At 39.1% G+C, this 22,634-nt stretch overlaps 2 protein-coding genes across 3 annotated transcripts in view; one reads left to right on the top strand and one right to left on the bottom strand.

The window, feature by feature from the left end:
* KMT2C (lysine methyltransferase 2C) overlaps positions 1-22,634 on the bottom strand; it is a 292,837-nt gene that overhangs the window by 44,374 nt on the left and 225,829 nt on the right. Inside the window, exons 27-38 of one of the 2 annotated variants that reach the window (XM_060305074.2) lie at positions 20,673-20,853; positions 16,833-16,937; positions 16,304-16,351; positions 15,127-15,306; positions 14,955-14,987; positions 14,740-14,856; positions 9,350-9,482; positions 8,901-9,115; positions 7,191-7,264; positions 5,862-6,044; positions 3,219-5,150; positions 2,476-2,768 (exon numbers count right to left, since the gene is read on the bottom strand). In XM_060305074.2, the coding sequence (XP_060161057.1) occupies positions 2,476-2,768; positions 3,219-5,150; positions 5,862-6,044; positions 7,191-7,264; positions 8,901-9,115; positions 9,350-9,482; positions 14,740-14,856; positions 14,955-14,987; positions 15,127-15,306; positions 16,304-16,351; positions 16,833-16,937; positions 20,673-20,853 (3,494 nt within the window). The remainder of the gene's footprint in view (positions 1-2,475; positions 2,769-3,218; positions 5,151-5,861; positions 6,045-7,190; positions 7,265-8,900; positions 9,116-9,349; positions 9,483-14,739; positions 14,857-14,954; positions 14,988-15,126; positions 15,307-16,303; positions 16,352-16,832; positions 16,938-20,672; positions 20,854-22,634) is intronic. The other variant, XM_060305075.1, reaches the window with a different exon arrangement.
* Positions 13,056-13,307, top strand: LOC115851881 (small ribosomal subunit protein eS27-like). The gene has a single exon (XM_030854282.2). The coding sequence runs from the start codon at positions 13,056-13,058 to the stop codon at positions 13,305-13,307; it is 252 nt and encodes an 83-aa protein (XP_030710142.1).

The raw sequence follows: 22,634 nt of genomic DNA, 5'->3' as shown, positions 1-22,634 counted from the left end.
AAGCTACAGTAATCAAGACAGTATGGTACTGGCACAAAAACAGAAAGATAGATCAATGGAACAGGATAGAAAGCACAGGGATGAACCCACGCACATATGGTCACCTTATCTTTGATAAAGGAGGCAGAAATGTCCAGTGGCGAAAGGACAGCCTCTTCAATAAGTGGTGCTGGGAAAACTGGACAGGTACATGTGAAAGTATGAGATTAGATCACTCCCTAACACCATACACAAAAATAAGCTCAAAATGGATTAAAGACCTAAATGTAAGGCCAGAAACTATCAAACTCTTAGAGGAAAACATAGGCAGAACACTCTATGACATAAATCACAGCAAGATCCTTTTTGACCCACCTCCTACAGAAATGGAAATAAAAACAAAAATAAACAAATGGGACCTAATGAAACTTCAAAGCTTTTGCACAGCAAAGGAAACCATAAACAAGACCAAAAGACAACCCTCAGAATGGGAGAAAATATTTGCAAATGAAGCAACGGACAAAGGATTAATCTCCAAAATTTATAAGCAGCTCATGCAGCTCAATAACAAAAATACAAACAACCCAATCCATAAATGGGCAGAAGACCTAAACAGACATTTCTCCAAAGAAGATGTACAGAGTGCCAACAAACACATGAAAGGATGCTCAACATCATTAATCATTAGAGAAATGCAAATCAAAACTACAATGAGATATCATCTCACACCAGTCAGAATGGCCATCATCAAAAAATCTACAAACAATAAATGCTGGAGAGGGTGTGGAGAAAAGGGAACACTCTTGCACTGCTGGTGGGAATGTGAATTGGTACAGCCACTATGGAGAACAGTATGGAGGTTCCTTAAAAAACTAAAAATAGAACTACCATATGACCCAGTAATCCCACTACTGGGCATATACCCTGAGAAAACCATAATTCAAAAAGAGTCATGTACCAAAATGTTCATTGCAGCTCTATTTACAGTAGCCAGGACATGGAAGCAAGCTAAGTGTCCAACATCGGATGAATGGATAAAGAAGGTGTGACACATATATACAATGGAATATTACTCAGCCATAAAAAAATGAAATTGATCTATCTGTAATGAGGTGGATAGACCTATAATCTGTCATACAGAGTGAAGTAAGGCAGAAAGAGAAAGACAAATACCATATGCTAACACATATATATGGAATTTAAGAAAAAAAAATGTCATGAAGAACCCAGGGGTAAGACAGGAATAAAGACACAGACCTACTAGAGAATGGACTTGAGTATATGGGGAGGGGGAAGGGTAAGCTGTGACAAAGCGAGAGAGTGGCATGGACATATATGCACTACCAAAGGTAAGGTAGATAGCTAGTGGGAAGCAGCCGCATAGTACAGGGATATCAGCTAGGTGCTTTGTGACCGCCCGGAGAGGTGGGATAGGGAGGGTGGGAGGGAGGGAGATGCAAGAGGGAAGAGATATGGGAACATATGTATATGTATAACTGATTCACTTTGTTATAAAGCAGAAACAAAGAAACAAAAAAAAGATAGCAGACTGCGTATGTCTGACAATCTTTAAAAATCCTACCAGGATTACCACAAAAAATCTGAAGATTGACTCCAAAATTCCAACCTTTTGTTTCTAAAAGTATTTCCTTTGGAATTTAATTTGCTTACAATAATAAAATTGTAATGTAATTTTTCCAAAAAAAAAAACCAAAAAAAAAATAGCAACAGGCAAAAGGAGAAAGAGAAGAGGAAAACAAGGGTAAACCTTTAACATGGAGGTAGGTATTAGACTAAAAATTATACCTGATAAAATGAAAAGCATATGTTAAAAGAAATATTATTATGTTATAATATAATCCTTATTATAACTCAGGCCTACATTTGGCTTTCATTGTTCTACTAGCCACTTCAAAGATGGAAACCACTCATCACAAAAAATTCCTACAGGAAAACATCCTTTCAATTTTGAAATTTCCACAAGTATTTACCATGTAAATTAAAATTAAAAATCTAAGGAGAGAATAATTCTCACTCATCACATCACAGTAGGCTTTGAAGGAATAGGGCAGTTACATTTTAAAGGTTTGACTGGTAGGATAAACTCCATCGCTGTGGCTGTGACGTAAGGCTAGTACAGTCAGTATTTAATAACAAACGGAGTGCTTTTACACTCTGTTGGGTACTGAGGGGTTTAAAGAAAAACCCACGACCTCTCATTAGTGAAAAATAATGTTGATCATATCTCAAAGGGATCAAAAAGTAAAAAACAGCATAAACTTCTTGATTAAGAGTAATTTCAAAGAATATATATACATATGTATATATATACACACATATATATATATGACACTGAATCCCTTTGCTGTACACGTGAAACTAACACAACATTGTTAATTAACTATACAATTAAAAAATGGTCCCAAACAAAATAATTTCAGTCGTGCATATTCCCTTCTATTAGCTATTTAAATGTCAAGAAACTAAACGCATTACCTAAATCCATGAGGTCTCATCCCCATACCAGTAACATCAGGAGTACAGGGTCCACGCGGGTCTTTTGGGAAAGCAGCATATCTAGGTCCTAGAGGAGGGCCAATGGAGGACCCGATGCTCCCAGGATAGGGCGGGGGAGGCCTAGTAAAAGCCTGGCTGGCACTCTCCGGCTGCCAGTGCTGCAGGGGCCCCGGATGAGGCACTGCTCCTGGGGCCTGTGACCCTTTCTCCTGTCGACCTGCCAGCTTCTTCTGCTGTTGCTGCTGGAGGATGATTTCACGTAACTTCTGTCGCTGAACGGAAAGAAACAAAAAATGACCGGGACTTTTTAAAAAGTAATAGCTTTTTAAGTCTCAATGCTTCGGATTCTTGACTATGGTAATGTTTAAAATACCATAATATTTCAAAGTATGATAAAACACTAGCTACACTTAAATATTCAATCGGTTATAAAAAATAAAGTGATGATTTGGGTCCTTTTCCTTGCCATACAACTATCACAAAACTGAACCTTTCATATTTAAGAATTCCCCTACCAACTCATGAAAACTGAAATTAGATAAAAGAATAAGCCCAATTCATCAGTGTTGATTTTACCAATTTCATTTTTCTTCTTCGCAGTATGACCAATTCTACAGAAAAGATTGACTTTAACAGCTGTACATAAATTACTCAATTTGATAAGATGAACAGCATTCTCAAATAACACACTTAAAACATCTGAGAACATTCAACCTGTTTACCTGTCTCAGTTTCTCTGTATCTGCTTGAGACATGTTTGCAGTGCTCTGTGTATCGGTGACTCCTGAGGTCGGTACAGGTCCGGGAAGCTGGGACACACCGGAGAACTGCTGGCCTTGAGAATTCATGGGTGAGCTGGAAGGTGCACTGAAGCTCCCCTCTGATCTAGGCCGTGGCTGATCAGCAACATCGTGGGCAACCTGACTTGTTCCGAAAGAGTCAGACTGAGATCTCGGAGTCATGGGAGTCTGATCATAGGGGTCACGAGGGGCAGATGGGGAGACACGGCTAAAAGTGTCTGAAAGACCAGGTCCAGGTGGCCTGGGTGTTTGGGAACACGCATCAGGTGGCCTTACCAAAGGGCCAGGTAAGGCTGCTCCTCGATTTTGTGCTGCCTGCAGGAAAGGATCCTGATTTGGCATGAGGACTGGTCTTGTCATTGAGGACCTAGTAAAACCCTCTGAAATCCTTGGCCTCGGTATTGCTGGTGGTTGAGAGTAAGGAACAGAAATTCCAGGTCTCGGTGTTCCAGGAGGGTGAGCACGTGGGTCAGAACGTCTCTGATTAGCTGCAGATGTAACAAATAAGTCTGCTTGTGCAGACGGCCTTGGGGCTGGTGGCTGCTGACTATACGGGCCGATGGTGGTGGGCCGGGGAGTTCCAGGAGGTTGAGAATAGGGGTCTGGATTGGAGCGAGATGTTCCTGGGGGCTGGGAATAGGAATCTACAATAGGACGTGGAGTTCCTGGAGGTTGGGAATATGGGTCCTGAGATGTTGGCCTTGATATGGTTCCAGGCTGGGGAAAAGCCCTTGAAGGATGAGCAAAGGATTCATTCATTGCTGGATGTGGGGTGACGGGAGGCTGGCTATATGGATCACTTGACTGGTTATGAGAAAAGTTATCTACAGGTCGTGGTGTCAAAGCAGGCCTTTCATAAGGGTCAACAGACAATCGCCTCGGTGCCTGTGACACTGACCCATAAGGGTCCTGGGAGGATGGGGGCGGCTGCATTGGAGCTTTAAAAGGTCCGGGACCACTATCAAGAGGTGCAGGTGTCAACAAGGGTCGAGCATATGGATCAGGTATCCGTTGTCTTTGAAACGCATCTGCCCTAGGCGACGGTTTAGTAAAGTGGTCATTGGTTCCAGACGCTAGAGGACCTTTTGCAGTTTGTTCCGAAACTACAGGAGACCGGGGCAGGCCTAAGGGTTTGGGAAATGGATCTGTCATCACAGGCCTAGGTGTGTCTGGAGGCTTTGCATAGGGGTCACTACTTGCTGTGGAGGAAGAACATAGATCTCTGACTGGGGATGGCCTACTTGCTGTTGTCTCGCTCATCTGAGTGGGCCTAGATACGGACGGTAAAGGTGCACAGTTTTCCACCAGTGCAGAATTTCTTCTGGAAAAACCATGGCCCCCAGCAGGTGGTCTTGGGGTACCAACCATTTTCGCATAAGGATCCACTGGAGATGGCGGCCGGGAGTTAGAAGATCCAGGGGAAAACATCTGTGGGGAAGGCGGCTGAGAAGCCTGAGCCTGTGACAGACTCTCTGGGATGGAGATTCGGGACGGCGCCGGAGGAGGGGGTGGAGCTTGCGGTTTTACAAACACGTCATCTGATGGCGCGGAAGTGGGGGTGCCGGGCAGCTGCTTTGCAAACAGGTCTTTATGGAAGGGCTGTGCAGGAGACGTATTTCCATTGCCAGGCTGCGGGGTCAGGGGGCTCTGGATGCCGCCACTCGGCGTGTCCGAGCCAGACTGCCCCAGAAGAGGCTGAGGGCCCAGCTGCTGCTGCTGCTGCTGCTGCTGCTGCTGCTGCTGCTGCTGCTGCTGCTGCTGCTGTTGCTGCTGCTGCTGCTGCTCGTTCTTCACCTGCTCCAGCTTCTGGGTGGCTTCAATCTTAGCCTGCTGCTTACTTTTCTGCCGCATTTGCTGTTGGAATAGGAAAGAAAAAAACAATCATACGGCTAAGGAAGAATATAGCTGTCACGGGGCAGGGGGGAACAGCAACAGAAAATTTATTCGTTTGATGTCGTCAGTTTCCAGATTGCTCCCCTATTGTAAATTCCTCAAGAGGAGAGACTATTATTCATCACAGTATACCGAATGTCTACGGCAGCATATCGTTTATAATATTTATTAAAACTTCCCAAAATCAACTTAAATATATTTTACTGAGAAAGGAAAGTCTATTTTAAATCAAATTTTTATATTGTAGTAAGAACTATAGCTGAAACTATATCATAAACAGCTCTTTTCTCAAAAAGCAAATTCTTCTAAATTAATTAATTTATTTATCTTTTTATTTTTGGCCGCGTTGGGTCTTCGTTGCTGGGTGGGCTTTCTCTGGTTGCGGCGAGCGGGGGGCTACTCTTCATTGCGGTGCGCGGGCTTCTCATCGCGGTGGCTTCTCTTGTTGTGGAGCACGGGCTCTAGGCAGGCGGGCTCAGTAGTTGTGGCTCGTGGGCTCTAGAGCGCAGTCTCAGTAGTTGTGGCGCATGGGCTTAGTTGCTCCATGGTATGTGGAATCTTCCTGGACCAGGGCTCGAACCCATGTCCCCTGCATTGGCAGGCGGATTCTTAACCACTGCACCACTAGGGAAGTCCTAAAAAGCCAATTCTTAAAGAAACAGAAACACACACCTGTCTGAATTTCCATTCCTGTTCATGTTCCGATTCTCTTTGCTTTAGTGGATCTTTAAAAAGATCTGAATCAATACGAGAGCTGGGATCGATGCTATCTTGCTGCTGCTGCCTTTTCATGGAATCATTTGACATCTGTACTTTATTAATGCGTAAAGCAGCTCTGTTATCTCTGGCTTTTTGCTTTGAAAAAAGGAGAAGAAAATTATCTCCCAGTATATGTTAAAATTAAATAAAACTATGGCAAATTTTATCATACAAAAGCAAGAAAAAGTTGGGTTAAATAGTTGTAAACAGTTGAAATATTAATCTTGAGAACTTACAGCCTCTTGTGTGAAAAGATCTGGACACTACCCCACTTTTCCCTTTTATAAGGCATGTTTCAACTGAAGACATATTTCCATCTCTCTATTTGAACCAGGCTAGAGAACCCAGGTGTAATCTAATATTTTCAATCCTAATTTTTGTAACAGACTCTTCAAAAATGGAACGATTAATATCTCTCTCAATTTAGAGAAAAGGAAAATACCAAATCAATCCTCCAAATCTAAAATCTGGAACCTGAAGCTTAACGTTAAAAAAAGAAAAATCATTGAGAAATATTAAAAATATCCTGCCATTACCTCTGCCAGTCAAGGTAAAACAAAGCAAAGCATCATCAACACATCCCCCCACCAAAATTTTCTGCTTGATCCAAGCAGTCATTATCACTGACAGTATGTCTGCTGAAGATCAAAGTAGAAAATAAGTACATGTATTTTTCAAAACGGTAATGCAGATATCATATGCTTTCAAATGAAAGCAAGGATTTGGATCCAGTTGACAATCTTAATTTGGCTCTTTGGGAGAAAATAAGTCACCATCTGAACTGTGAATCTTATAAAATACCCTAATAATTCCTGGCCAAGTCCATGTTTCAAAAGCTCCTTAAAGGTGTCCAGGTATACCTCTTTCAAAATCCTCTACTAAACCTAATACAAAAAGAGCTTATTGTGGAAGAAACTGAGGCACATTAATGTGGCTGCAAAATGTAGTACTCTTTCGAAGAGATAAAACAATTTAAAAGTGAAATGAGTTAAACACGCTCCTAGGATAAGTGATTTCAATCTTCAACATACTGGTTCTATTAACCAGCTTATGAAAATGTCACCCTCTATATTAAGACATCATGAGTTAGGAAAACACTATAAAACAAAGCTGTTTATTAGTTGTACAAGTATTTAACATATGTTTTTTGGAATGGGAAATCTTTTTATGAACCTAAGACGATAATAATAAGATTCACGTATTGTGTCTGAAGGCATGATACATGTGAGTTTTTTTAAATACCACGTATGGTGCTCTTTCCTGTGAGCTTGCTTTTCTCCACAGCTTGGCAATTTGCTTCACTCTAGTAGTCCAGTCTGCAACAAAAGAACACAGTAGACACATTCACAGAACCACGGTAATGATGCGTCTTAATCAAAAGGTTGATAAACTGCTAACAGTTAAACTTATTCTGCCCATATTTTCATAAATGATAGTCCTGTATTTAGTTCTTTGTATGGTATAAAGTTCCTGGCACACAGCAGACCAAACATATTTCTGAATGGAGTGCTGCCTCGTTAACAATCTCACCGGTGGAGCTGGGAAGTTTTTAAATCAAAGTTCTAAGCAGCCAAGATAAAGTTAAGCCAAACATAATAACTTCCCTCAACCATGTAAGATGCTACCAGGACCAAAGCTAAACGTTTTGGAAAACATCTGTACTCAAGAGAATTCTATCAAGTTGACCAAAAGGAAGTAATCATTACTAAAAATAAGCATCTCATCAGCACTTGTGCACAACAAAGATACGGAAAAGCAATGATTTCAAGCCCCTTCTATGAACTCAGTGTCAGGACAGTACACAAAATGAAATGTGGGTGAGATCAACAGTTAGCAATAAATGTAGAAATGCTTTTGTCCATATTTATAAACAGAAAGCTTTGAAATAGCCAGTGAAAATGGAAATCAGCTGCAGACCAACAGCCTTAACACGGTATTTCATGAGGTTCTAGAATCACACAGTACATCTATTAAAGAAAATTACATTAAAAAAAAGGAAACCTACAGCTCCAATCTAAGGACAATTTTTACACTGACACTAAGTGACTTAATAGAACCAGATATACTCATCTCTAAGCAGCAAATAAAACTGTGGTTAAAAAAACACACACACAAAAAAAAAACCCTTGAAGAATGTGTATACTGCTTTAACAGACAGCCCTGCATTAAACCACTGACTTTTCTTGTTAGATAAGGTAGCATTTATTTCTATGAATAATATATAAAGTACTACAAGGTGGCCAAACCAAAAAAGACAGGGGTCATCCATAAAAAAATCCACTTTTAAGTACTCCTCTAGTAATTTAAAAGAGCTATATGACAGCTGGGAAACTATTGCAAGACAAAGCTTAAGTGACCTTTTCAAATCCTAGTTTGTCTTGCAACATGAACTCAAGATACTAAATGAACATTTGCTTACAAATATTCTGTAAGTGACATTATTCCAAATGTTTCATCCTCTTGCTAATGAGAATTTTCAAAAATGGTACCACTGTACCATCTGCTTTTTTCAAATGGGCTAGACAGTTGGGAAGAAGGGGAAATAATTCCGAGTTAGTTTCAATGTGAACAATACTTAGAATGGAGTCTGATTTAGCCTAACTTAATACTTCTGATTAAATGATAAGCTTTTTATTCTAGGAATTTTCTTGTACAATTACACATATAACACAACACTGACTTCCATGTATTTAAAAAGACTGCTAGGAGCTGGAATCACTTCATTAATTGAAATTAACTTCTGGAAAATATGCAAATCGGTACCGGGCTTAGGACTAAGAAAATGCAAGATGTTTCTAGATATCTAGGGAATCTTCACATTGTGCAGAGTCACACTAGATAAAAATTAATGGTGATACACAGGCTCTCTGTTATCGTGAGACAAGAACAAAAAAAGCCTGTGCCGTGTGGGAAAGCTGGTCACATGTAAGCAGTGATATATCCGTGACTTACCTGGGAATTCTTCCTTTAGGTTGGGGAAATTAATATTTGTGTAGAGAACTGGTGCTACTGTTGCCATTTCACCCAGGGCCTCCTCTTTCTCCCACTTGAGTGTGCTTCTCTGGGCATTTGACATTGTATCATTTTCTCCTTCCATAGTGGGAGCTGATGATGTCCAAGAGCCGTTAGGGTCACTTGCCATTGGATTAAATGCTGGATTTTTATCCCTGGCAAATAATAAACAACTTTACTTCATAAACATAAAATAACTTTCTAAGTACTATGGTCAAGTACAGTTTCATTAAACCTATTATTACAAAATAGCTAAAATGTTTGATGATTTTTCGCAAAGATCACAATGAGTGCAACACACTAACACTGTGCACGATCACTCAGACCAATAACCATTCATATAACAAAAAAGATTTACGTTTCCGTAGAACGTGGAGGCTTTTAAATACCTGGCATCAGTGTAGGGGGGCTGCGCTACAGCAGGGAAGGTTCCCAGTCCACTTCCAGGAGGCAAAGAATTATGTGCGAGATGAGGACTAGGTCCGATAAGGCCATTCACGAGTGGCATCCGTGAAAAAACATCTTAAAAGAAGAAAGCAGCAATTTTTGCATATTATTAAAAAATAATTAAAAAGCGGCGGAAATATTTTTAAATAAAAATTCGTAACACTACTTAAAAGTAGGATTTTCCCCCCAATATTATACTGTAAAATATCGCTTAAAGAGTGACTAGGTTATAAAATTTTGAAATATGGACTCTATAATTCTGTTTACTTCATTATGGTATAATGGAAGTAGCATGTGTTTTGGAGTCTGACGGCCCTGAGCTTGAATCTTAATTCTGCTACTTGTTATAAGCAGAATCAATCACTGTTTCTATAAAATGAAGGTATTCTATAATGTAACTGGCATACTGTATGTGCAGTTTTCAGCACAGTGCCTGCTATGCAGTAAGTATGCAGTACATATGAGCTCTAAAAAAGGAATCAGGGCTTCCCTGGTGGCGCAGTGGTTGAGAGTCCGCCTGCCGATGCAGGGAACATGGGTTCGTGCCCCGGTCCGGGAAGATCCCACATGCCGCGGAGCGGCTGGGCCCGTGAGCCATGGCTGCTAAGCCTGCGCATCCGGAGCCTGTGCTCCGCAACGGGAGAGGCCACAGCAGTGAGAGGCCCGCGTACCACAAAAAAATAAAAATAAATAAAAAAAGAATCAATCTCAACAAATGCTAGTGAGTTGTATCAAACATTCTTTTTCACTCAAAATTTACAAACAGATGTCCCTTATATGAAAAAAACACCTATTACTCCCAAATTGACGCTTTCTCTAAAGTACTTTGGAACAACAAGCAACATCTCATCTGCCATTATAAACTGCATGACTGCTGTAAAAATAAATAATTTCTGGTTTTGACCTAATTTTCATTACTTGCAGTTTCAGCCCCCAAATGTATTTTACTTCTCATTCCAGTACCTTCACATCTTCTTTCTGAATAGACATTAGGCAAACCATAATAAGACCACCGTGTGTTTCTCCAAACTCTCCACAAGCATATAACTCCAACCCCTATTGCAATCATCTATTTTCCTAAACGATTTGGAAATAAGCCAACTGTCCTTAACCAAGCAGTTTTCCAGCAAAAAAACAAACAAACAAAAAACCCACCTTTTTTTGGTGTACCTTCAAAAACCCCTTCCATAAACTTACAGTGGTAATCATTTCACGACGTATGTCAAATCACTATGCTGTACACCCTAAACTATGCAGTGCTGTATGTCAACTATATCTCAATAAAACTGGAAGGTGGGGAGAAAACCCTTCCAATTTAAAGACATAATAAATACACGGCCTCTACTTACGTCGTAACACTCAGAACAACACTAGGAGATCCACATCACCAGTTAATTATACAAATGAAAATCAGTTACAAAGTTGGTTAATACTGGGCACACCTGGTATAGTGACACAGAACTCCTAACCCAACCACTTGCCAAGCTATTAGAAAACATAACGAAGTGTCCTGCCCACATAATGTTCTACACTACATAATGTGCTTTCAGCCAAACCAGACCCTCCGTTACGACCCTCAAGCTCGTCTGAGGACACTGGGGCTGACTGCCCGCAGCTTTTCAGGCTTTGTCTCAAGGACGGTGGTCCTGGAATCATCTGACTTCCAGGTTAGGGCTTCTCCTGCAGAACGGCAGATCTGGACCCACTGGATCTGGACTCCACAACAAGTGTCTCAGGACACTTAAGTTCACTCCAAGGATCGGATTAAGAAGCAAGATTTCTGCACTTATTCCAAGTAGAATGCTACTTCTATTTTTTAACTTTAGAGAAAAGTAGGTTCCACTAAGGAATATGATATTTTATTGAAAAATATTAAATGCCTTTCATGTAGTTAGGATAAAGAAAAGCTCCCTTCCTGGTAGTGAGAATGTGATCTATCCTGGAGCTATCAGCACTGACTACTGTACCTGCAATACGACTAGACTGAAACCTTACATAACAATAGCTATTACTCATTAGCAATTTAGTATATGCCTGGCACTGTTCCAAAACCTTTACATGTGTTAATTAACTCTTTGGTCCTCACAACCAGGCCATGAAATGGGTTATTACGTGTAGCTCCATTTATGCAAAAAGACCCAGAGAAATTAAATAACTTAAGTACACATAAATAGATGCAAAGCATTTTCCCTTTGTTATTATTTTAACTAGGAGGTGGTCTTTCTCCCATTCTCTCAAGTCTACCATACCTGGTCACACTAGTATCTTTTTCAAGGCATAAACCATGGAAAGAATTGCAAAGTCACTTCATGGAACTTTCACCTAAAGTGATTTCAAGTTACTGTCTCAATCTTCTTGAAATTTCCCTTCTCCGCTTTCTGACCTTCTGTAAAAGTGTCAACACATCACACTCTGCCCTTCTCCTCATCGCTCCTACTAAGCTGTTCCACTGAAGATCACAGCAATCTCACCATCCAGTGAAACAGTGCCTTTCACCCCACCCGACCCTACAGCCTGATGACGGCCACTGCGAAGATCCTATACGTCTCACTCAGCGTCTCCATCTCTCAGCTTTTTTCACTTCCACCTAATGCTTCAAAAGGGGAAAGGAGTGTATAATATAAATCAGTTGACTTAAGCATGTAACTCATTATTTAATTAAAAAGAGTTCTTCAAGATTCTGTACTCTACTGGCAGTATATTCTTAAGAAACCTCACCCTTCCAACCACTAAACAGACAATTCCTAAATTTTCATCTATAGCCTTGAACAACTGCAACTGCCTGTAAGTCAGAACAATGTGTATGTCCCATTTCTAACTAAAAATGGCCTAAAACTAAATTCATTACATCTCCACTACCCTCCCCCTACAACACACACACACACACGCGCGCGCGCGCTTCTTTGTTCCCCCACAACACACACACACGCGCGCTTCTTTGTTCCCCCACAACACACACACACATGCACACATGCACATACGCGTGCGTGCACGCTTCTTTGTTCCATGTTTCCAGTTTACAGCATGACTGGTTGTCCTCTAGGCAAGCCTGGCTTATATATAGTCTAGTTCAATTTATTTCCTTTTTTCTCACATCTTACATCCATTTGGTAGCACTATCCTACTTATTCTAACATCACTGTCTCTCAAATCCATTTCCTCCTTTCAATTAGCACTGCAGATATATTTAAATGGAGCCCAAATTCTAACTCAGTCCCAACTGCAATAAACTCATTAGTACAACTCTTCTTGTGTCAAATCCATTTCCAATACTGACATTAGAGCTACTCTGCCGAAATGTGTAACTCATCAGGTCATTTCACTGGTGTGAGGTCTCCAGTGCCTCTCAGAAACCTGGAGAAAACAAGGCCAACTGCCAATGCCTAGCTGTGTAGACACAATTCAGTCCCACGCGTACTTTTTGTTCTGCCTTCTTAAACACTGACCACTTACCTCTCTTCCTTTGCCCTGGAAAATGTTAGAGTTGCCATTCTTGAATATCTGTGTGGTCTCCCTGCATGTGACCTGATCATGCTTTATCCTTAAATTATTATTCTTTCAAACATGAATGCTGAAATCTTAGCGACTCCTACGCAAAAAAAAAGATCAACCCCACCTTTCCGACGGTGATGACCTCCCCACGAGAACATGCCTCTCGCAAAGGATCTCCTTCATCCCTCTCCAGAAGAGAAGAGGAAACACAAGAAGAAGCGCCTGGTGCAGAGCCCCAGTTCCTATTTCATGGATGTGAAATGCCCAGGATGCTATATAATCACCACCGTCTCTAGCCATGCACACACAGTAGTTTTGTGTGTTGGCTGCTCTACTGTCCTCTGCCAGCCTACAGGAGGAAAAGCAAGGCTTACAGAAGGATGCTCCTCCAGACGGAAGCAGCACTAAAAGCTGCCGGAATCAAGATGAATGGGAAACCATCCCAATAAGCACATTTTGGGTAGAAAAAAATAAATCAACTGCCCCCAACCTTCAAAACCTTATTAAAAATGAGACAGCACAGTGAAATGATTTAAACAATGATCATAAAACCTTTTATAAAGGAATACATGTTTAAATGATTTGATTTCTGAAATACATACTTTTAGTTTCAGAAAACATGGAGATAGTTTTTTTTATATGTTGAGAAGAGAAATATTGAAGAGTTCTTAATCATTAAGACAGCATATGGGAACAATTAAGGCAAGAAGCACTTATGATGTCTGTTTTATCCAAATGTAAATCACATGTTTAGTCTAGCAAAAATCAAGGTAAATTTATGTTTAGAGGCTAAACTGGTAGAAACTAAAATATTTCAATTATGTGCGTTATAGAATTTTTTCATGTATACACAAAATTGGTAGTAAAGATAACATTAAATTATTTGTACATTTCAGCACTTACACAAAAACAGTGTATGAGCTTATAAAAGTATCATTACAAATTATTCAATTCAGTATATAATCATGAAGCAGTGACAACAGGATATAGAGAAATGACCCATTATTCAAATCATCAAGAATACACACCACCATCTCCCTTCTATAGGAGATTCCCAGACTGGCAGCACTACCACCTTACCTACCTACTCCCACAAATTTTACTTCTAGCCTATCAGATTTTAGCTGTCCAGGCAGAGGGAGAAAGGAAAGCCTTAAACTTGTTCTGCAAGTAGTTACAAATAGGCAGAAGAAAGTGGATTAAACAAAATAGGCAAATTTCCACAGAATTAGGAATTTCATAGTCGACAGTGGTAGAAATGCCACTGATTTACTCTGAAAGTATGTACTAAGGACATACTCTGTGGCAAGGTATACACTGGTGAAGACAGATGTGACCCAAGCCTTCAAGGAGTTCACAATCTAAAGGGAAAACCATAATTACCCAAACAGTCATTTACATCTGCACCACATGCTACCAATGAAAAGCATGGGGGAGGTGTGGAGGTGGTGATTTGCTAACCACTGAGGAAATGACAGTGAAACTGAGACCAGATGGATGAGTCTAAGGCAGTCAGGTGAGGGGGGAGCAGTTCTCCAAACATCTTTGCAGGAAGGACTGAGTAAAAGTGAGCTGGGACTGGGACTGGGGGACGGGAAGAAGGCAGGCACTGTTAATAGTGGCACCGCAGATCAAGTGAGCAGAAGAATTCTGGCCATGAAGAGAATCGCCTATTTCCAGAGGATGTCAGGGAGGTAGGTGTGTAACTGAGGGAAACTCAGAGATTGGTACTCTTCCATCGGCACAAAAGAGGGCTTTCTGCTATCAGTCTGTGTGCGTGGTTCCTGAGGGACACACACCGCAGAGCCATGCTTACAACACTTTTCGAGAGGCGACATACCCTGAGCGTGCGCGGGCAGCAGCGGAGGCGCCGGAGGCTGTGGTACGGAAGCTGGCTGCGTGGCTGCAGGACTGAGCACAGCGGTAAACAAGTCCTCCACATCCTTTCCTCCAAGCTCTAGGAGACACAGTTCCAATGACAGTACGATTAAAGGGCTACAGAGCCAAAGCACAGGGAATTCCATTCTTATAAACTAAAAATCAAAACACAAATACCTGGTATTTTATATAACTTCCCAAGAATTGCTCCTAGGATAAAATAAAGAGGTGGAAATATTAACAACCATCATTTCAATATACTGATACAAAACAGCATTTGACATAAAATTATCAGAAGAGAAGTTAAATTGTAAATAAGCATGCAGAAATCTTTGAAAATCATATTTACTCATGTCTTTTAGAAAGCCTAGATGTAGGGCAAATATTTTACCATCTGTGACCATTTTGTCTAGTTCAGGGCTGAGGATGCCATCGAGCTGCTCTTCACTTAACGGTCGTGAACTCTGATTGACACTTGGCTGAGGCAAAGAGGAAGGATCATCAACGCCGGCACCAAGGTCTATTCCAGCTGAGGAGCAAGGTATGCGTATTAAAAAGTGAACTCTGAACACTCACACAGAATGCACTACACTATTTCCCTGCATTAAAACACAACCATATGATTAACACAGAGCGATGAGAAGCCTGTAATTCTGAATTAATCTGGATTCCTAAATCAATCTGGAGAGTCAATCAGTAAAAATTAGGCACAATGTATCTATAAACTTGGGTGCTGCTTAAAGGTACGGTTTAATCAATGCAAACACATTCCCTGAGAAACCAAAGAACACATCTGGTTCTAAAGTGCTAACTTCCACAAAAAAATAAGCAGCATATTACTAAGACAGGACTCTCTAAGAAGAATCAATATACAATGTTTAATATACAATTAACTGCTTAAACTTAGAAGACAGTGTTTCAAATGTATGGTTCAACTTATCATATGCAGTTTGTGAAACAAGTTTCACACAAATTAATGACAAGCTCTAAAATTTTTAATGCCTTGTAAAAATTATCCTTTTGTGAATAATTTCAACTACAGATCATATTTTTGAAATATTCTGTAGTCAAAAACAATATACAGATTATGTTTATTACATGCTTTATCTCATATAAATTGGTTTTTAAGCAATAGTCATATTTAAAACTGGTTTATCTACTTTATCATGCTTCCTTCTCAATATTACTGCTATCAAAAAGTAAAATTTCATCTGCTCTTATCTGGAACTTATCTGCTCTTATAGGAACTAACTCTATAATATTTGGGTAATATTATAAATTACATACTAACATGAATAAAACCATTCATTTAAAAAAAAAGAACACTACAGAGAAAGTCATCCAAAACACAGTACAGTTGTACCATGCTTTAGCTGCACGCACAAAGGGAAAAGCAAAGTTGGATTAGTGACAAATTAGCACTATAACAAATACACATGCACCTACAGGTTGTTTCAGCTGAAATCACTATTTAAAAAAAAAAAGACTACTTCTAGTCAGCCGTCATCCATTGCTCAGTTTCTTACCAAATGGACAAGATGAGCTCTCAACCTGGAAAGTGCATAAATCAAGACCTACAAGACCCAAACCAAATAAAATGGATGATTACCACGGGAGCTGGGGGACGGTGCAAACAAAAGAAGAAACAGGTACAGCAGGACTCTAAGGCAACAGGCCTTAAATCTGATGCAATTAGACAGGCAACAGAAATTAACTAACTTGCTATTTCCCCTCTTAAAGCAGGAAAGCCAAGGCAGATCAAATAAAATGATGAGTTCTTTGACAAAGGAAGGGGAGGGGAGGGGAGGCGAGGGGAGGGGAGGGGAGGGGAGGGGAGGGGAGGGGAGGGGAGGGGAGGGGAGGGAGGGAGGGAGGAAGGAAGGAAGGAAGGAAGGAAGGAAGGAAGGAAGGAAGGAAGGAAGGAAGGAAGGAAGGAAGGAAAAGAAAGAAAAAAATTTTTTTTTCAGTTTCAGAGAAAAGACTAAGCTTGTTTCACACACATACCTCTCACTCACATCATAAAATAGACACTGGGCAAACAGTACTCATATATACCTGAATGATCAACTGATTTTGCAAGGTCGTCTGAAATTATTCCAAGAATGTCATCATCTGTGTTTAAGACTTCGGAAATATCGGCTAAGGGATCATCAGCAGTGCCTAAGCGCAGTAAGTATGTTTGTAAAGTGTCAGTATTTTCCTAGACATTAAATTCTAAAACTCACTCATTCAACCATTTACTAAATATCTAGAATACAGCAGATACTGAGGTAAGTACTAGAGTCATAAAAAGTTTATTACTTCTAAAGTAAGGAATTTTTCATAGAAAAGGCACTCCAACATTTTCAGTAACAAAACATGAAAAATTAAGACTTTTGTTTTTGTGACTACTGTATATTAACAATAAAATAAAATTTAAAATAAAACCCACAGGCAATAAAAGTGAAACAAAGCAAAAAATTAAGAAAGTGGCATCACTAAAAATGACATCTGGAAAACACTCCAGAAGATAAATAAAATATTAAAGGCAAACCTACTGTTTAGAAGTTCCTTGTAAAGTATAAACCAGATACCATCTAGTTAAATGCCTACTTCCAGCTTTACGCTTAACACTGATTAATTCACTTATTTATTCAAGAAAGTGTTTGAGCACCCACAGAATTATGGCTATGGATTATGTTAACAGGCACTGGTCCAGCCACTGGGAATACAGAAGTGACTAAAACAAAGTGCATGGCCTCCAGAGCTTACTTTCGCAGAGGGAGTCTGACAGTAAATAAATGACAGCAGTGTAAGTGCTATAAAGATAAGCAATAAGGAAAGAAGGATCCAGAATAAGATGTGGAAATACTGTTAGATATTAGATAAAGTGGTCAGGGAAGGCCTTTTAAAGGTGGTTACCAAGCACAAATCTAATAAACAAGCTACGGGAGCATATGCCCTAAAATGGAGAGAGTACCTCAGGCAAAGGGAAAAGCAGATGCAAAGACCAGAGCAGGAAGAGTTTTGTCAAGACAAGGGGCCAGTGCTTGCGGTAAGAAAGGGAAAGAGTGGTAAGAGATTGAAAAGGCAGTTAAGCAAGATTATGGATGGTTTTACAAGTCAAGGCGAAGACTGAGCTTTATTCTGAAGTATAAAGTACAGCTGACCCTTGAACAACATGGGGGTGAGGGGCACCGACCCTCCACACAGTCAAAAATCCGAATATGACTTGTGGTCGGCCCTCCCTATATCCTCATTTCCACCTCTGCAGATTCAGGCAGCCAGGGATGGTAGGACTCCTGTACGTATCAGTGGAAAAAATCCTCATATAAGTGGACCCTCGCAGTTCAAACCCCTGTTGTTCAGGGGTCAACTGTATAATGGGAAGTTGCTGGACGACTGCCAGAGGAGGGTGTGACTGACATCTTACAGGGAAACGCTGGTTGCCAGGCGCAGAACCGACGGGGGTGGAGGAGGGGGGTAAGGCATGTTGGCAAGAGGGGAGATGGATCAGTCAGCAGGCCTTGGACGGGTCTAAGTGAGAGGTGGTACCAGCCCACAAGACTGTGGTGGGAGGGTGAGGTTAGGAGTGGTCGGCTTTGGGATATCATTTGAAGGCAGAGGCAAACTTGCGGAGATATCAGATGTGGAATATGAGATAATGAAGAGTCAAGGAGAACTACCAGGGTTTCTGGCCTAATCAAGCAGGAAAATATTTAGGCTACCTTTAGAAACTTTATTAGTCATTTAAGTTAAGGGATATCTGAATATTTTTATCCATTTGGACTATACTTTTACTTAAGAAAAAGAAGGATTCATATTTAGAATGGATAAACAACAAGGTCCTACTGTATAGCACAGAGAACTATATTCAATATCCTATGATAAACCACAATGGAAAAGAATATTTTAAAAATATATATGTGCATAGCTGAGTCACTCTGCTGTAAGGCAGACATTGGCACAGCATTGTCAATCAACTATACTTCAATTAAAAATTTATAAAAAAAAAGGAGAGGAGGGGAGGACATAAAATACTCCAGATTCTAGATCAAATATTTCTATGAAAATAGTCTTGTCCCATTAAACGTATACTTCTCAAATAGAATTCAGACATACATAAAAATATAATTTTTTAAATTGAGCTAAAGTAAATTCTGTATGCCCAAATATTTGTAAAGTTTTTAAGAAATCAAATTATTTCAATAATGTATTCTCTAGAAAACAGTACACTTGAAAGAAAAAAAATTGGGGGATAATTGTTCCAGGGTTAAGGTTTGCGGGCTTGTTTGTTTTAAACCAATGGAATTCTACTAAACAAATTACAACCAGCGTTTTTTAAAGGACCATGTTTTAAAAGTTCTCCTCTACCTGAAGAAATTTTGTATCTTATCAACAAATTATTAAAACTGATGTAATGGACTACATTGAATAAAGTATTTTTAAAAAGGAAGCCATTACTTTTGAATTTCCATCATAGTGGCAAGAGAGTGGTTCGACTGCACAGGACATTATATTTAACCTAGGTTTTGAAATGTGTATTACTCTAGTCCTCTACATTTTGGCTTTATCATTAAAGTATTCTCTCTTCAGGAGTTCTGTGGAAAAAACAACTTCAAATAAAGGAAACAGGAATAAAAATAGTGTACAGCAATGTCTTTCCAGTCACAATATGTCTCCTTCCAACCTCAGTTCTTTTCCTTATGAAAACTCAAGGGCAATTTCCTTCTATGTAAGTCTTTAAATGGCTAGTCAAGACTTTTATAAGATAATCCTTCAGAGTAAGACATCCTTTGAAGGGCCGACAAGTCTTTCACTATGCATTATTTTAACAACATATTAACATGGGATCAGAGCAGGTAAGTACTCAAAACAACAACTAAAGTAAAATGATCTGCTAACATTAAACAAAGAGCATGGCCTTTACTCCCATGCTGGGTGCATTCAAATAACAAGGGGATAAGATTGCTTCTAATTATTTCAAGAAGTTAAAATAAAAAATAAAAGCCTGTATTTCCATCCAGGATAGTGGTAAGTTAATGAAGCTGTAACTACTTAATATATCAAAAGTCATCTTTCAGTGGAAGGTTGCTGCCTTAAGATTGTTTTCCAAACTGAGTTTATAAGATTAAAGGAGTAATAAATGTAATTCAATGGCAAAAGGAAGCCTGTCAGAAGAACATTAAATTTCTAATTGAAAGCGAGATAAAAAATACAGAAGTGGAGGAAAAACTTTGTGATACCTAACTAGTTAAACCTCTGAGAGCCTTGCTGACGTTAATATTAATAAACATTAAGCTCTCATACCTTTCTCTGATTCTAGGTAGTCCCCATATTCACTATAGCTAGGGCAGTGGGTCTCAATAGGGGACAGTTTTGCAGAGACATTTGGCAATATCTGGAGACATTTTTGATCATTATGACATCATAAGGACAGAGATGCTGCTAAATATCAGGACAGCCTCCCTCCTCCAACAAAGGTTTATCTGGCCCAAACCCTCAGTAGTGAGAAACTGATCTGAAATATATTTCACTTTGTTATCACAGTGGAACAGCCAGTTCCCAGCTACAGCACTCTTTTCCTCTTCTGAATTTCTTGGGGCTATGTAATTAACAAAAATCTACCTAAGTTGAAGACTATTATATTTATAACTCACCAACTATGGCCTAATTACACTCCCTTACATTACCCTCAGCAAACTGTAAACCAAACATTTTCCTTCGCCACTCACAGGAGTTGATTTAGTGGTTGTTACACAGATAAACTTATTTGATAAATCTTATAGACCTGGTACTTCAATAAAGTTAATTTTTAAAATGCGTATGAGGCCAAACTAAAGCATTTCAAAGGTTTGATTAAAAGGAAGATGAATGTAATGCGATAAAGAAAAGTTTGTCACTGATTCCACATACCGTGAGTTCCAGGTTTTGCTGGAGTTGAGGATGAACTAAGTAGTGGATCTAAGGAAGGATCCAAGAAATTTGTGTTCATGTTTGTTTTGTAAGAAAGCTGAGCTGTATCTTCTGATAGATTATCTAAACTTAGTCTGTTTTGTCTAGTTGTATCTAGAAGATCTTTTCCAAAGAAAGCTTCCTAGATAAAGATAAGCACATATGAGAACAATTGACTTAGTTATAAAATTCTAAACTGAGAACAGATAATTCTGTCATCATTTTGATAAGAAGGCAGAAATAACAGAAAAGCTTAGTATTTAACAATATAAAAATTGAATATAGAAATATATAAATAATTATAGAGATAGCCTGTCAATTCTTTTATATAAAGAATTGACCGGAATTTTAAAAATAAGGTTTTTTGGGTTTTTTTTTTTACAAGAATCAAATAAAATTATGCAAATAAAACCACACAATTCTGTCACATATGTTTCTACCAACTGCAGTATAATAATTCGATACTCCCAGATTAGATTACAATTAAATTTAAAAATGGATAAATTTGTAACAGTGTGGCACCTTAATTCATATTATAAGAAAAACTAAAACTTCATGAATATTATTAATATTTATAGATTATCTACAGAGGATAGCACAAGGGTTTGATCTACAGCTTTAATATTTATATACTTCAGATAGATTTAGTATTCTCATACTAATGCACACAACCATATTAAAGACTTCACATGCTATAAATCTGAAAGAAGGTTTTCATAGTCATTTTAAACAAACTATGTGTACAAAATGTATGGCTATTAAAGGCTATGGCTTTTTATCCGTTTACTCATATTAACTTTTCTCCATTTCAATATACTTGCTCTACTGTAGAGACCACTCTTTCAAGCTGGGCTCCTTACAGCTCTAGATCTCCCCCAAACTTCTCAAGCATCAATAAAGAGAACAAAAGGAAGCACTGGGGACCCCCTTCACTTACTTCAACCCCAAAACTCTATTGTCTACAATGTGGTCTGCCTGGAAAGGGGATTCTTGGTGGAGGGCAATTTTGCAGTAACTACCAACATTTAATACACTCTTGCCAAAGACACATACACAAAAAAGGTTCACTGCAGCATTTTTTAGTAATACCAAAAAGAGAAAACAGACTCAATGTCTGTCAAAAAGCATATGACTAAATAAATTATAGATATCCATACTATAAAATACATCAATTTTTAAAAAGGATGTAGAATTATGCAGTCAAAAAAAAAGAAGCTCTAAGATACAGTATTAAAAGAAAGCAAGTTGAGTGATATGTCCAGCAAAACATAAAATACAAACCAAGACTATACAAAAATAAATTATTTTAAAAGTTCTGAAAGGATAAACACCAAGCTGTTAACTTTTGAAAAGGGACAGGGGAGGAGGTATGTGAAGTCTGGTAGAGGCGATGAATATTTGATTTGAAATTTTCACTTTTTTTAAATGAAGAAGTTATTTCACTATGAAAAAGAAATTTGAAAACCCACAAATATAGAGCACTGGGCAGGAGATGATTTGTTTCTTATACTGGCAATGCTTTTATCATTAGGAAAGCATCTTAGAACTTTATAGATCATTTATTTAATGCCTTCAGTATAAATCTGAGAAATCTGAGACCACCATTAGCAAGAATTTTTTCCTAATATGACCCATGATGAATTTAGTGGTATTTATCAAAAACTGTTACGTTCTTACTACTTTGGCGGCTTTTTGTTTCCTGCAGTTAACGTAAGGGAGTGGCTCCACCTGGTTTGTGACTTAATAGTGTTCGGTGATGACCAGAACCTGGGGACTTCAGATCTACTACAGGGGTTCCTATGGCCATGTGGTACCACCAGCTCTTAATAGGCCAGGTAACTATTTCTACTGGGTGGATTATACAATTATTTATAGTTTATCTTGACACTGTTGTGATTAATAAAGAAAAGCTAGAAAAACACT

The sequence above is a fragment of the Globicephala melas genome, chromosome 9 (assembly GCF_963455315.2).
Source record: "Globicephala melas chromosome 9, mGloMel1.2, whole genome shotgun sequence".
Taxonomy (NCBI): domain Eukaryota; kingdom Metazoa; phylum Chordata; class Mammalia; order Artiodactyla; family Delphinidae; genus Globicephala; species Globicephala melas.
Note: the sequence above shows the minus strand (reverse complement) of the source record. Positions and strands in the feature narration are given on the sequence as shown.